This window comes from Ciona robusta, chromosome 5 (genome assembly GCF_009617815.1).
Source record: "Ciona robusta chromosome 5, ASM961781v2".
Classification (NCBI taxonomy): Eukaryota; Metazoa; Chordata; class Ascidiacea; order Phlebobranchia; family Cionidae; genus Ciona; species Ciona robusta.
Window position 1 is genome coordinate 5,798,649 of NC_143239.1, and position 14,106 is coordinate 5,812,754.

Consider the following 14,106-nt stretch of genomic DNA (forward strand, 5'->3'; position numbering starts at 1 on the left):
CTGTGTCTTCTGTGATAGAGCACTGTTTATTTAGTGTTTACTTAGCGATTTCACAGCTACTTAAGAAATCATTAGGGTTATAATATTAAAGATTTTTAAAAAAATAAGCAAGTCTGCCTCTTAAGTAAACATTACCTATATAAGATTGACCACTTGTCTTTTTAAAATGGGTACACAATTGATTTAATTTTGCAAATTATTCTAGTGTATTGCTATCTTCTGCTCTATAATATTCTAAATAATCACTAAATGTTTGTTGTTTCTAGAATTTGGCTAAAGAAATAGGTAATGGGTCTGTTGTGTATACAGCCTACAGGAATGCAGCCTTAATAAGTTAAACCAGTGTTTGGCACTGGACTAGCAGCCCTCAGTTTTGAAGGTTGGCTGTTTTAAAAGTGTAGTGCTGTTTCCCAAGTTCAATCAGTGTGTTTTAAGTTTCAATAAGATGTATCATGTGAAGATGCCTTTCGTTTAAAATGTAAGGGCTTCTTATACTTATGACTATCTAAAGACATTAAGATTTTATTAGAATTGTTAGATAGAAGGTAGCCTACTGTAAAATTTATATAAATTTTTTTATAAAATATTTGTAATAGTTGCTTATCTGCCGTAGTGGTATAGCCTGTAAAGAAGTTTATATAATTGAAGAATTTGTTTTCTATTTTTAAATGCTTGAAAATCATGTTTAAATGTAAGCTTAGTTTTTGTGGGAGGTTTTTGGTATATAATAAATAGATATGTATGAAATGTGTCTTAATTTATATATATATATATATATATATATATATAATTGACAAAAAAATTCATGCTAAATTGTCACAAAATGTTTGCAATGCATGTAAGTACATTTTTTGGCTTGCTTTGTGCTGTTGATAGTTTAATTGATGACTCCAGACATGGCTTACGACGCTAACTGTACTTAGTCTTAGTTAAACTTGTTTTTGTTGTCTGGTAATGACTCAGTTGACGTAGGGGCTATCTCTGCTTTTATATTTAATGACGATAACATCATTTTATATGTTCCTCTGCTGTTATTATGTGGCTATAAAACTAAATAATGGATGCTTCTGACAGTTTGTTCTGCTTTCTGTCAAAGTCTGTATTTTTAAGAGAGTTTTTTTGTTACAGTTTTTTGTTATGTGCTTTGGAGCGTTACACGTATGCATGCAACAATGATGTTCGAGAGGTGACGAGAGCTCCAACGACAAAATGAATAAATCAATCATAAACTGCCATCAACGAAGATCATCAGATATTAGTCCATTGCACCAAAGGTAAGTCTTATGTGTACAATAAAGTTAATAGGCCAATGGTTGCTTTATTTCCAATATCAGGTTTGTCTTTTATAAACTGTAACTCCAGAATTATTATACTGTTTAGAAAACTGTAAAATGGGCTACCATATAGATTATAGATACAGTTTTTGGTTTTTATTATTACGAATGTAACAGAACAAGGCACTAAGCAACTATAATCATCTATAAAGTGAGCTAATGAGCTTACTGGTATTTAGCAATAAACATTCGTTATCGCTTCATATCCTATTTTCCTCTTTTTTTTCCTAATTGATGTTAAATTTGCTCAGTATTTTGCACTCTGATGATTTGTTTCACTGCCTGTCAACTGTTGGAGTCTCCAGACTACGAGGGATATTTCCGCTTAACTTTACTGTAAAGAAGTTTATTCAACTAACCAAATATGAACTACAGGTACTTGTGAATAATAAACACTGTGTGTGCATTTACATACTTGTAAAGACATTCTTTAATATTTTTATGTGGATTTGCATGGTTATGAACATATTCTGAATTATTATTGTGTGTATTTACTTATTTGTAGAAGTGTTCTAAATTTACTTTAAAGGTGCATCATGGCCATACATACAAACTATGTACTAGCACACTAAAGGTTAGGAATTTGGCTCAGTGGAGAAGTGGTTGCAACTTTGCAGCTTTATTCATAGTAGGAAATTTTACACCAATATTTATATAAGAACCGAGATAAATATAAAAATACTATACCAATTTATATATAAAAAAAGTAAAACTTAAAATGTATAAAACAGTTTCATAAACATTAACTGTATAAGTCTCAGATTCATTAGTAATATCTTGTGCATGATATAACGTTGGTAGGCTCTTGTTTACACCTAAGGTAAGAGTCTATAACTAGGAAGTGGAAAATTGAATGACATTTAGAGTGGTTGTGATGAGCATCAGTTGTTGCTTTCCTTCCGGTACTTCTAAATAAAGTTGAGGAGATAATTTATGCGGTATGGCTGCTCAGGTCTCAGGGGTCAATTTGGTAGCTAATTTTAAATGCGAGGTATACGTAAATCACTATTAGATCTGTCATCACTGTTTAGATAAATAACTTAGCTTGTATCATGTGGTGAATAACACAGCCTGGTCATTTCATGCTGTTCTTATGATTTATACTGTGATGTAGTAAGTAACTGCTGTATAAGACTGGGCACATTAGTTTACAAACAGATTAATAACTACATAGTGCATGTTATGGGTCATCAGTTCATGTTTTAATGACCCATAGGTAAGACAGGTTTATTAAGTAACAAGTTTTGATCATTCTTCAGTATTATTAACCCTTTAGCATTAGAAGAAAAGTGAATGCAAAAATAAATTCAGACTGTGCCTCTACACTACTATAGGCTATTTATATTTGTGAAAGTGTTTTTTTTAATTCAGGCTGGAGTCTAGTGTATACATAGTAAAAGTGTTTGAACATAGAGAGCTTTAATTACCAACTTAAAACAAGTAGCTCATATATTGCTAAGGCTTAAATTATTCACGATTGTTATGATGTCATTTTTTAAAATCAACAAAACAATCTTAAAAGAAAGCCATGTTTTGCAGAAGATTTTAAAATGATATTTACCAATTTCAATTATTTCAAGCGTCTGGCATGTCAATTCTTAAGCTAAGAGAAAAAACTTAAATTACATGTTTGCCAAATTAGGAATATATCGCAGCAGTAAATATTAAAGTAAGCGACGAAGTCTGTTGAGAATAGTGGCTTCTAATTGAAAATTGCTAAATGCTCATTGGTTGCTGTCTGTTACTGCAGGGGCAACTACTGTTGTTGACTCATTTGCTATAATGATATTTGCTGATGCCTTGTTCAAATAGAGGTCTATGCTGCTAATCTTGTCAGGCTACTTCACTTGTAATGAGGCCTTGTAGGGTGTAGTGTAGATCAAATTAAATTGCAGGCCTGTTTAATTTGTTAAGCAGAAGTTACATGTTATGTTATGAACATGACTATATAGCAGAATTAATTTCGAAAGTTGTGAAGAGGAGCTTGGAGCTTGTAGAAAATATTTTTGCAAAGATTCTGATTGTAAATTATTGCAACAAATAATCTGTAACAGTTTGGTTATATAAGCGTACCAGATATGCTTTCTGTTTAGACTGTTTAATTAATTTTTCATATTATAACTGTGTATGTGTTGCCTTCAATTTTAAGGTCATACAAGTTGCATGGCTGCATGCAGTTTTGATTCAGTATAAATAAACGTGTCCCTCGTTACAAAGGTTACAAATGATATGTCCCCTTCTCCCAAAGTAATTTGAAAGTTCTCCTTTATCATTTCCCTATTTTGCTCTAACTTATATAAACTAAATCTTGTTTAGAAAGGAAATTTGTTTTCATTGCAGAATGAGTATGGGTTGACAAACCAAAGAGATATTACCGACCTGGTTGCCGCGCTAGAAAAACTAAGAATCCGATTTTCTGTCGATGTTTCGAAAGAAGATTATAAGAACCTAAAGGTAATTTCCATGTTTACTAATTAGTGGGCTGTGGGCATAAGGTTGTTCTTTATATGAATAATTCAGCAAGCAGAGGCTGGTTCTATGTCTGTACATTACTTTTCAATTGCTTCCCGTAATTTAGTTAAAACGAATCCGCCAAACATTCACTAATTGCTTAACAATAAAGGTATGTAAGATTTAATCAGCAGGTTGAGGTCCTTGAAGGACCAGCTACTTCTTATGTTCATCTCTCTAGCCTTACCCTCTGTACTGCTTTTTAATCTTTATTACCTGGTCAATTCTTTGTTGTGTTTTTGACAAAATCACCCCGGACTTTAAAATGCAAACCAATTTAAAAAAGAACAGATAGTTTATGCACCGTTCCAGGAAATTGGAATTCAATTAGGCTAATTCAAGACTTTGAAATGGAAGAACAACACACATACATTTAAATTATACAATTTAGTCCCAACTTCAAAACTTTTCAAAATATGCTTTTAGTCAGCAGTTACCATCATGTTGGTAATAATAATATGCCAGAACTGGTGTTGTGATGTTTTATTACTTTATGACTGGTCCTATCCCCTGCTGTGCTGTCAATACCTGATGTTATGTCTTTTGTTGTTAACATCCATGGTTTTAAAACTTATAAATGCGCTATAACGACCAATAATAACTGCTAAACTACAGGTTAAAACGCATTTTTCTAATACAGCTATGCTAAACAATAGTCATTACCAACTATAATACATTTACGTTTAAACCTACATCCCAAACCGATGCTCAATAACATACTGAGGTAATTTTCCTGTTGTGGTGTCCATACCACCGCACAAGATCCGTATTATTGTTCTGTAAATACCGCATAGGCTCAGTTTCGACCTGCACCCACCGTTTTTAAGAGTGACGCAGCTGTGTTATGTTTTCACAGTGACGTAGCTCGTAGGCAGTATCTGCGTTCCTGGGCGAACTGCCTTTGTGTAACTGGAATTTGTTTTCAGCTGGTATGCTATAAAGCAGTATAGGCAAATATTTATCTAATCCGAATATCAGTTTTCCAGCGCTCTTATAATCGTACAGTTGCCAGTCAGACAGTTATGACCATTCGCAGGCATGTTATGTAAAGTCCAGTTCCCTACAAACGGATATATATGTTGCAGTTCTTTTATTAGCTTGTTATTGCATATATTGTACAGGCACCAGCTTAGTGTGTGTTCACCTGTGCGTTTTTATTGATTCTTATTGATTGGAACCTATGTTTTCACAAGCCACTACGTTGGTCCACACATGCAAAAACTGGCGATGACAGCTCGTTGGTCCTTGGGAGTTAAGTATTTTTGCAGTACATAGGAAACATCATGCTTCATAAAGAATCATAACAGCCAAGGATTTAGGATTTGTTTAACAGACGACGACTAAAAAGTTTGATATGTTAGTCAGCGGGCAGTCGCACTCTCTGGATTCGACAGATATTGTAGTATGTCGTTTAAGCCCGACAAAGTCGCTTTTAGCCAGTCGTCGCCGGTTAAAACTTGACCTCCCTCGATTTTCCATCACCACATTACCGCTTATAACAGTGACCCCAACCTCGTCAAGTGATCATGTAAGTTGAGGCACTTAACCTATCTCAAGTCCCATCGACGAATCTTCGCTAATTGCACCGACTGTGCACTTTATCCAGTCAGCCGCGTAATTATTATTAACGAACCATCCTCCCCCTTAACGCCGCCTTCGCCCGGTATTAATTAAAGCCCTTATATGGCAAATTGTACTGCTCTTTGGAATGTCTAAGGTTTTACCGCTTTTTGTTGTATTTTTTTGGTATAATCCTTTTTTGGCCAATCATTCTGTGTATGTGTACAGTGCAACAGTTGCTCTTCTATGAAATAGCTGCCGCTTATGCGCCTCTGCACAGTCCCCATATATAAGTATCTAAAATCCGCCAACCAATACCGAATATCGATCCACCATATATTGCAATTACCTTATCACCACCCACCAGGTTGATACGGACTTCACCTTGCCATATTCCACCGAAACAAGAAGCACAATGCACACTTCAGCCTCAGTTCACGACTTTGGGTCTTGTGTACCTCGAGGTTTGAGATTTCAACGCCAAATGTCTGACCAGGCTTTGGCTCGACGTGGCAGCCTTGCTAGTCTTACATCCCCAGCAATTAGTAAGTCATATTTTAACTTTTTGTTTTTATGTTTTATAAAATGTAACATAGGAAATCATTTTTAGAGTTTTGATTTTTTTTCATGTTTCGATTTTACCTTAACCTGTAATCTATTTTGAGTTTGGTTTTGATATTTTGAATGTTGTTTTTATGATTCATATTCATAATGTGTTTGACGTTTAGAGATTCAGTGCTTTAACATTGCTGTTACAAAAACATTAAATCTCTAGACAAAAATCGACTTTAAAGTCGTATTTTCTAACCACGGATAATTCTGCTTTGGTAATTGTTATACTTCTTAATCCGGTCGTTGTCTTTGGGTATACGGCACGCGTATCACACATTCAGCTCAGTCGGCGCATCTAATCAATTGATTACTGTAGCTTGTACAGCCCGTTTTCATCCAGCTTATACTCATGTTGCATTTGTATACTTAAGCCACGGCCCACCGCAAGTACGCTTAGTGCTGTGCCCGGGTCGGTTTTCTTGTGTCATAAACAAACACAATAGCAAACGCTCGCTCAACGTTATATCGCTCTTGGCAGTCAAAGAACCGCGATTACAGATCACCATTTCATATCCTTATGCTCCCTATTATACTCGACCACCGATTCGAAAACACAATACAGATCCCACTATTATATTCCAACCAAATGTATCGGGTGTCGTGCGTACACCGTGTTATGATATTGAAACCAGCGTGTTTAAAAGATCTTATTTCGCCGCCCTTTAAACAGAACCTAATCCATTGAACCTAGAGCCCGATATGCGCTTTAGATATTTCGCACACGCTCGCTAATTGCCGCTTGCCTAATTCGTGGTCCGTGGCGATCATTCGTGACGTCACATGTGACCTTTACTTGCCCTCGGCCATAGCATTACATTGCGCTACGTTAGGTATAACCTGTACAACAAGATTAACTTCCCCTATAGTTAAATATAAGTATTTTCCCCTTAAATGACTAATGTTGTTTATTGTTCATGTTTCCCTTGTACCTAAAAAACATACACCTTGACATAGAGTATGTTATTGTCCTACGTCTATCAACGAGCAGATGCCGTTTGAATAAGTGGCTTCAAGATACAGTAGTAGCAAATTACTGTTGTAAATTATCCCTTCCAGTGCCAATTTCTACCGCAGTGGCATCGCAGAATGCTGTAATTCGCCATTTATCGAACCGCGGTTGCGCAGCCTACGCCCGAATCGCCTTCCGAATGACGTCATTGCACTTCCACTTAATGGTAGCGCTTCGAAACTCAGAAATTAAACCTTTCGCGGAGATAGTACAGCACAGCGCTCTATGCTAGCAGCAGTATCAAAGGGCTTTCACAATTTCACGTGACTGTATCGACCCGAGCCTATTGCCCCGCGTAGGTTTAAGCTCCCATACCCTTGATCCGAGGAGCGGTAATTTAAGCCAGCGCTAACAATCATTGCTTCAGTCGTCGTGCAATTACTGACAGTATCCTGCTAATACTTGTGCAATAAAATTTCTATTTAAGTAGGTCGGTCATAATTTGCCGAGCATTACATTAGCGCCAAACCGCTGCTTTGCCGGTTGTTCTAAAATAGTCGTGCTCTGCATACGGTCATTTGTCGATGTTGTAATTGCATGCAATACCACAGCACTATCATATCAACTACAATTGTTTTCCCTTCGTTGTACATTATACGGTTACCCTAAAATATTTCAACTCGTTGTGTTTTGCATTCGGGACAACCGCAATAACTCATTAATAGTAGTAATACACGCGTAAGTGAAAGTTGCCACGTATGTCAAATCTACACATGGTCTAAATAAATCGCCTAAAGAGACATAAGTCACATGATTAAACGACACAGGAGTCGAACCGTAACCGAAAGTTGCCGTTTTGCAATGGGGCAACCTTACGAACCTATTAATACACATATTCTTACATAAGCAATCCTTGGCCCTTGGTACCAGTTTAAACTGGTTTGAACCTGAATTCTCAAGTATCGTCACCATAAAAACCCATGCAGGTAAATTCCAAAGCGCCCGCCGGGATTCAATCTTCTCCAGCCTTGACGCCCACATGTCGAACTCAAACTCGGGTGAGACGAGCAACCTTGTGCGCATGCGCAACAAACTGCTCGGCAATTCCGACCCCTCCCTTAATTCAAGCTTCGTAAGTATATACTCCGTATTTCGATTTTACATCAAAACCAAAATTCGATTTTTAATCTCCCTTTTTCTCTTTTATAGAAAGAACTGAACATATCAAGACGAAACAGCGTCACGCCATCGTAAGTGAAACTTTTTTTATACAAACTTATCGATTTTCTATCTCGATCTCCGCATACACTTATAATAGCAGACGTGGCATGGTTATACATTATCCTATGCCTATATCAAGTCTACACGAAAATGTAGGGGCAACTCAAAAGGGTTTTGGACTTAATTTATGAGAAACTGTATAAAGTTAAAAGTGTATTCCCAAGTTTTTCAATTCAGTTTGATCTGCAAAACTTGTTTTTAAAAACATCTGCATGCTTCACTTAAAACTAGCCCAAGCGTGTAACACATCATCTCTCTAGCTCCACTGTGCGGTAGGATAGCTTTACTTTAAATGTCAGTTCTAGGTCACAGTTGTTGTTAACGCTTTAATTAAAAGGTCGCTTAGTTCGATCTGACGAAGTATAAGCTGTTCTATGCGGTGCGCAGTGGCGCCGCCTGTTCGATGTTTTTCAGTACACCTTGACTCGTTAGGTGTCGCGCGAATTTGCATTTTCTTGTTGTAACCTAGAGCTTAAGTACTGTAGCTGTAGGCTATTAGAATAGCTAGCTGGCTTATTTACGTCGACGGTTTATTCTGTTACCTGGTTGATCCTGCCAGTGGCGATATGCTTGTCTCAACGGTTAAACCAAACGCGAATATATCATACACTATGTGGGTGAGGTCCAGCAGTAAGCACTAGGATTTATGCTAGAAATAGCCCATTATCTTATTTTACTTAATACGAGCCCGCGCTGTAAGTCAGGCGTAGTTATTCCGAAATTTACATTGAAATCTAACCGGGAGATGGCGCTGGGTAGCTCTTTTCATTCTTGCGATACATAGAAAAAATCAATCGCCCGTCAATCGATCGCAGGTATTGAACACCTGTTTACGGCGATCAATATAATCCATCAGCATGGGAAATCGGGGCAGACGTGTCTCTGTCATTACGCGACCGGGTAGCCGGGTTCTGGGCCATACAGACCAACGTACCACCGAGCTTGCAGTTATAAATGAAAGTTGGTCGAAACAGACAGCAGGCAGTAACTATTTTAATACCAGTTCGTGTGTCAGCGCCAGGTTTTTCATTCACGGCAATGAAAATTAGGTTTGTTCCCGGCTACAGAGCAACGTAGGCCGAGCTTGAATTTATAACATGAAATAAGTCGTAAAAATAACAGGAGTAAGGAAGTAACAGTTTCAATAACATACTGCCTGTTTCAAAGTTTTTTTTCCTCAGTAAAGTTTACGGTCCAGATGCTGTGGTGTTTTCATTTGTATAAAAAATTAACTCAGCTCCCAAGTTTGTATTTGCTACAGTAAAAGTTTATGCTTGTGCGAGTGTGTTTGTTTGCCCTGAATGTACTTGTTTTACTTGCACAGTGCAGCTGTAATGCACCAGTTACCTTTTAGTGTCCGCAGTCTGCACGAATTTAGAATCTTTAGCATCTGGTATTTCTAATAAAGCATATGGCTAGAAATTGTTTCTGCTAAAATAAAAATTATTGATAAATCTATTTTCGGTTTCCTAAATGACGTTCCAATTTTTGTAGTATTTTATTTTTACTTAAAACCTGTTAGATTTTCGAATATACGGTACCTTTTATTCATCGTATTACAGCACAGGAAAATGTTACAGCCCTTCTTGAATATTGTAAACGCCTGCTTATCAGGAAACGGTATAGATTTTCGGTTAGCAAGCGAAAACACTTGCGAATTTCGCATATAAAAAATATATTACGCTGTGAAATACAGCGTGTGTCAGTTGTGTTGAACGGTATTTTGAATCCGGTGTTACGCCTCGACAACGTGCACGAAGTAGAGTATATTTGTAGGGTGTGTAATACAATTCATTAAACCTTACAGTAAGCCTATACAGGATATTTATTTATATCTATAGCCTTTTCTATTCCATATGGGTGAGGTCGTTGTCAGTGACCTGAAATTTAGACCAGATGTATAAATATGAAAAATATCAGAACAGTGCACAGTGTGACTTTTCGAACATTCTGTATGATAGCAATGTTTAGTGTAGTAGACCAACGTCTCTACTAACTTTTTTGTATACTAGAGTCTAGATTCCAACTCTTACCCATTGAATATGTTTCTATGCCTTTGTAAACGTACTTGGGAATTTAATCGTCAACCAAGTTCAGCTATAAGGAAACGCTTCAACGAAACGTTTTCAATTGGCCTCTGTTTCACGGGCGAACGATATTCAAACGCTACCGTACAACCCATATAGAAGTATACGTCATCGCATTCGCCCGGCCAGGATATAATTTTACTCATAACTGGATTTCGCCGACTTTACGTTTTCTTGATCATTATATTCCCAAAGTTGGATGGCATAAGAACTAACGTTTTTTATCCGGTACAGCTATTTCCAATGTTTCCATGTAATTTTATTAAACATCTGTGTTATAACGACTTTCGTTGGCCCGCCATGCCACGATAAAACGGTTACATTCATTCATACGTTTCTGTTCGTTGCAAAATTTTGTTTATTTTCTCGAAATCCACAAAGCACTCCCATGTTCTTTTCGTCCGTGACGTTGTCCATGACGTACATCCTATTTCATTTTTCGAAAAATTGCCTCCCGCACACCCATTGACGTCATAATGAAATCGAGATTACATCACAGTAAAACCGTTTCCCAACCTCTAAACTCCTTCGCGGAAGAAATAAGGTTAATTTTATATGGCTGTATGTTAATTTTTCAGTGCCGAATTTATCCTAAGAAGAAAACAAGTTTAACTGCACCAAACGATAAATATTCTATGCTTTCAAAATTTTCTTAAGAATTCGGCCTTGAACGTACGTTATGATGAAAAAAAATCAGTCTCAATGCCTATGACTGTATATTAATTTTATGTTGGCGAATTTACAGTAAGAATTTGACCTTGCGCGTTTAGGTTTGCAGCCAAGTGCATTCTAGCCAACCCCGCGCCGCATCCTTTCTATTAAAAAGCATTATAATGAAACCGCACGCGCCTTGCTTATTAAGGTAATAACGTTTATAGGATTACAATGTGGAATTGCTACTTTGTAATTCGTTTTAGCCTGTTCGTTACAAGGGCGGCCGCTGAATAATTAATTACCTTTTTATCGTACCAGCACGCACCCGTGTGAACCGTGAATGTAACAATGCGTTTAAACACGTTGATTAGGTTGCAAGCCACATTGTGAAATTTCTACCTACATTTAAAAATAGTAGGAAATACCTAATAAAAGATTAATATTATTTTAATATCGTGTGTGCGTGTGTTGTGTGATCGTAGCAGTTAGTTTTACAACGCATTTAAACACGTTGGGAAGACTGCTAGTCCTACGGAAATTTTCTCTCTCTTTAGAAATAGTTAGCAATAAAAAATATGTGTCTTAGCGTGTTGATTGGTGTGTCTGTGTTTTGCTGTCTTTTTGGACGTTGAAATACTGGTCTACGTTTTTATCGTTATATTCACGCGCAGCCTTTTCTTGCCCCTCCCTCGCCATGGGAACTGTGGCAAATAGGAAATCAATCGACCGATTGAACTGTGTTTTCAATCGAATCACTTTTAGAAAGTCACGTTGTTGTTGTGTACCAAGCCATACACCCGTGTCCGCCTGTGTGCCTTCGAATGTCTAAAGCACACAGTTAAACACTCATAACCAATATTGACTGCCAAGGTTTACAAGCGAGTGTAAATTTACGAAGTCTGCTGCTGCGTGTTTCTTGACTGTGTAAAGGGATTTCGTATTCAGCTTAATTGGAATAAAAACATGTTTAAAAGATTCGTAGAAAGTGCACCAAAATTTGCTGCGTGTTTAACTGTATAAAGAGAGTTTCGTAGTCAGTTTGATTGATATAAAGCGCTTAAAAGATATGATATAAGTTCACCAAATACCGGTGTGAACTAGAACAGACTGGTCAAAACTGTTAACACCATTACCAGCCCGTGTTCCCACCCTCTAAAAAGGCTGTACTACTATCGCCTTTAGTTTGTTGTTTTGTTTATCTATTCAAGTCGCTATTCCCGTTTCCCCTCAGCGGTTGGTGACGTTTTCATTACCGTTTCATTTAACTCAAATCTTTAGTAACTAACGCTATAACGAACAATAGAACCTTTCGCGGTCGCCTGTGTGACATCATAAACGGGCCACTCGATATCGGCGAATAACAGAAAGAACGCGACGCACGCGAGTCCAGTAGGATTAAATTAGTTGCCCTTCTTTTACTGTATAGTGATTTAACACGACAGGGCAAGAGTGGCGTGGTAAAAATAGCTAGCCTCGTGCCAAGGAATGATGATAGGCCAGGCACTACAGGTTTACTGTTTAAATAACCTTTTAACAGTTCAGAATTTCCTGTCTTTATGAATCAGTGTTTCTGTCGCTTTTAGTTCCTAACTGGTGGTAGAAGTTTAAGTTTATGTAATATAATGCTAGTTTCTGCAATGGTGTAAGAGTAGTGTTTAGCTGTTTCCACCTCTGTTCACAAAAAATGTGGTCTGAAAGTCACCTATGTGGCTGCATCTTATACAAAATACTGATGTCAATACGTCTATAGTAACAGTGCACATTCACTATGAAGTATAAACTGGTCAAGTTTCTGCACCTTAATATTGCCAAATTGCCCCAATCTGATGTGCTTGATGTACCAGATGGCCACTTGTAAGTCTTGAGCATAATTTCCTCCATTAGCTTAAGTGTACCTAAACGAAAACCTAACTATAGTAGTAGTCTGGTACTAGTTCTTAGGTAAGGCTGGATTTAAGCAGAGTATTTAAATGCCACTCAAAGGTCTAATGCATAATTTTGCAGCTTAGTTGCTTTGGACACCATGTGGTTCATTTTCATATAAATTTCTGACTTTTTTATTGTTATCTTATGTTATATGTTTTACGTAGTTTTCATATTTTGACATTTTTCGATCGTTCTGGGTTTATCTGCAAATGTTGTCAGATTTTAACAATTTTTTTAGTTGTGTAGCACTGCTATAGAAGGTGTGAAAGCCAACACTCATTTAAGTTGCACCATACGCTTCACACCTATATTTTACAGGCCAAGAAATAGTTCAGGACGTCGGAATACGATTCTTATCGCATCCCCTACACGTCCCCATTCACCAGGCCTGCTCCCACAAGGTACAGTTGCTCATACATATTTAAATTCCAATTCCAGCTTAAATTAAACGCAGTGTAGGCCTGCATACTCTCCAACAAATACATTGCTGACTTTTTTTCAACCCAGAAGTGAGCCAATCAATGCTTTTTTTAACCCTAAAACAGTCATTTAAAACGAAACATAGAAAAACTTCATTTATACAGCATTTTCAATATTCTCAATCCCAGGAGTCAGAAGTAGTATTTCACTTATTAGTATTTCACACATTAGTATTTCAAACCCTCCAGCAAATACATGACACTTTTTTTAACCCAGGAGTCAGTAGTCCGATGGACAGTCCCCGCAATCTCTCCCCAAACAACCAACCTTCCCATTTCTCATTCGCGCCTTCGTACGTCAAACCCCGGCCCTTCGTAGCCACCATGGATGGTAGAAGATGGTCGGTAGCTTCACTGCCATCTAGTGGTTACGGGACCAACACACCGTCATCTGTGCTATCTTCCTCTGCTTGTTCTTCTCAGGTAACTTATCGTTTTTTAATATTCAAAATTTAAAAAACGTTCTAAAAGAACCATTTTTTTTTAATATTCGAAGTTTGAAAAACTTATGTAAATACTATCTATTGTATAGCCTACTCTTTTCTGGTACTCTTTCTTACATTTCATCATTTGGTTAAAATGATCTGGACTGTACATTTAGAGATTCAATCATGTTTTGCAGTTTTTTTGTAAAATATTTATTTAGTTTTTTGACAGATTTCGATTTTGCTTAACAGACATCAATTCACAATATGCATTACTGTAATAGTATT

The 14,106-nt window shown here is 37.1% G+C and overlaps 1 protein-coding gene across 3 annotated transcripts in view; it reads left to right on the forward strand.

Annotated features, from left to right (window-relative positions):
• The first annotated feature begins 248 nt into the window (after positions 1 to 248).
• LOC149735975 (microtubule-associated serine/threonine-protein kinase 3-like) overlaps positions 249 to 14,106 on the forward strand; it is a 31,277-nt gene continuing 17,419 nt past the window's right edge. The window contains exons 1-9 of one of the 3 annotated variants that reach the window (XM_089878810.1): positions 249 to 478; positions 1,129 to 1,274; positions 1,586 to 1,709; positions 3,675 to 3,788; positions 5,773 to 5,950; positions 7,953 to 8,098; positions 8,176 to 8,216; positions 13,233 to 13,315; positions 13,611 to 13,816. In XM_089878810.1, the coding sequence (XP_089734936.1) occupies positions 1,210 to 1,274; positions 1,586 to 1,709; positions 3,675 to 3,788; positions 5,773 to 5,950; positions 7,953 to 8,098; positions 8,176 to 8,216; positions 13,233 to 13,315; positions 13,611 to 13,816 (957 nt within the window). In that variant the 5' untranslated portion in view covers positions 249 to 478; positions 1,129 to 1,209. Of the gene's footprint in view, positions 479 to 1,128; positions 1,275 to 1,585; positions 1,710 to 3,674; positions 3,789 to 4,955; positions 5,374 to 5,772; positions 5,951 to 7,952; positions 8,099 to 8,175; positions 8,217 to 11,940; positions 12,843 to 13,232; positions 13,316 to 13,610; positions 13,817 to 14,106 lie in introns of those variants that run through there. The other 2 variants (XM_089878811.1, XM_089878812.1) reach the window with 2 other exon arrangements.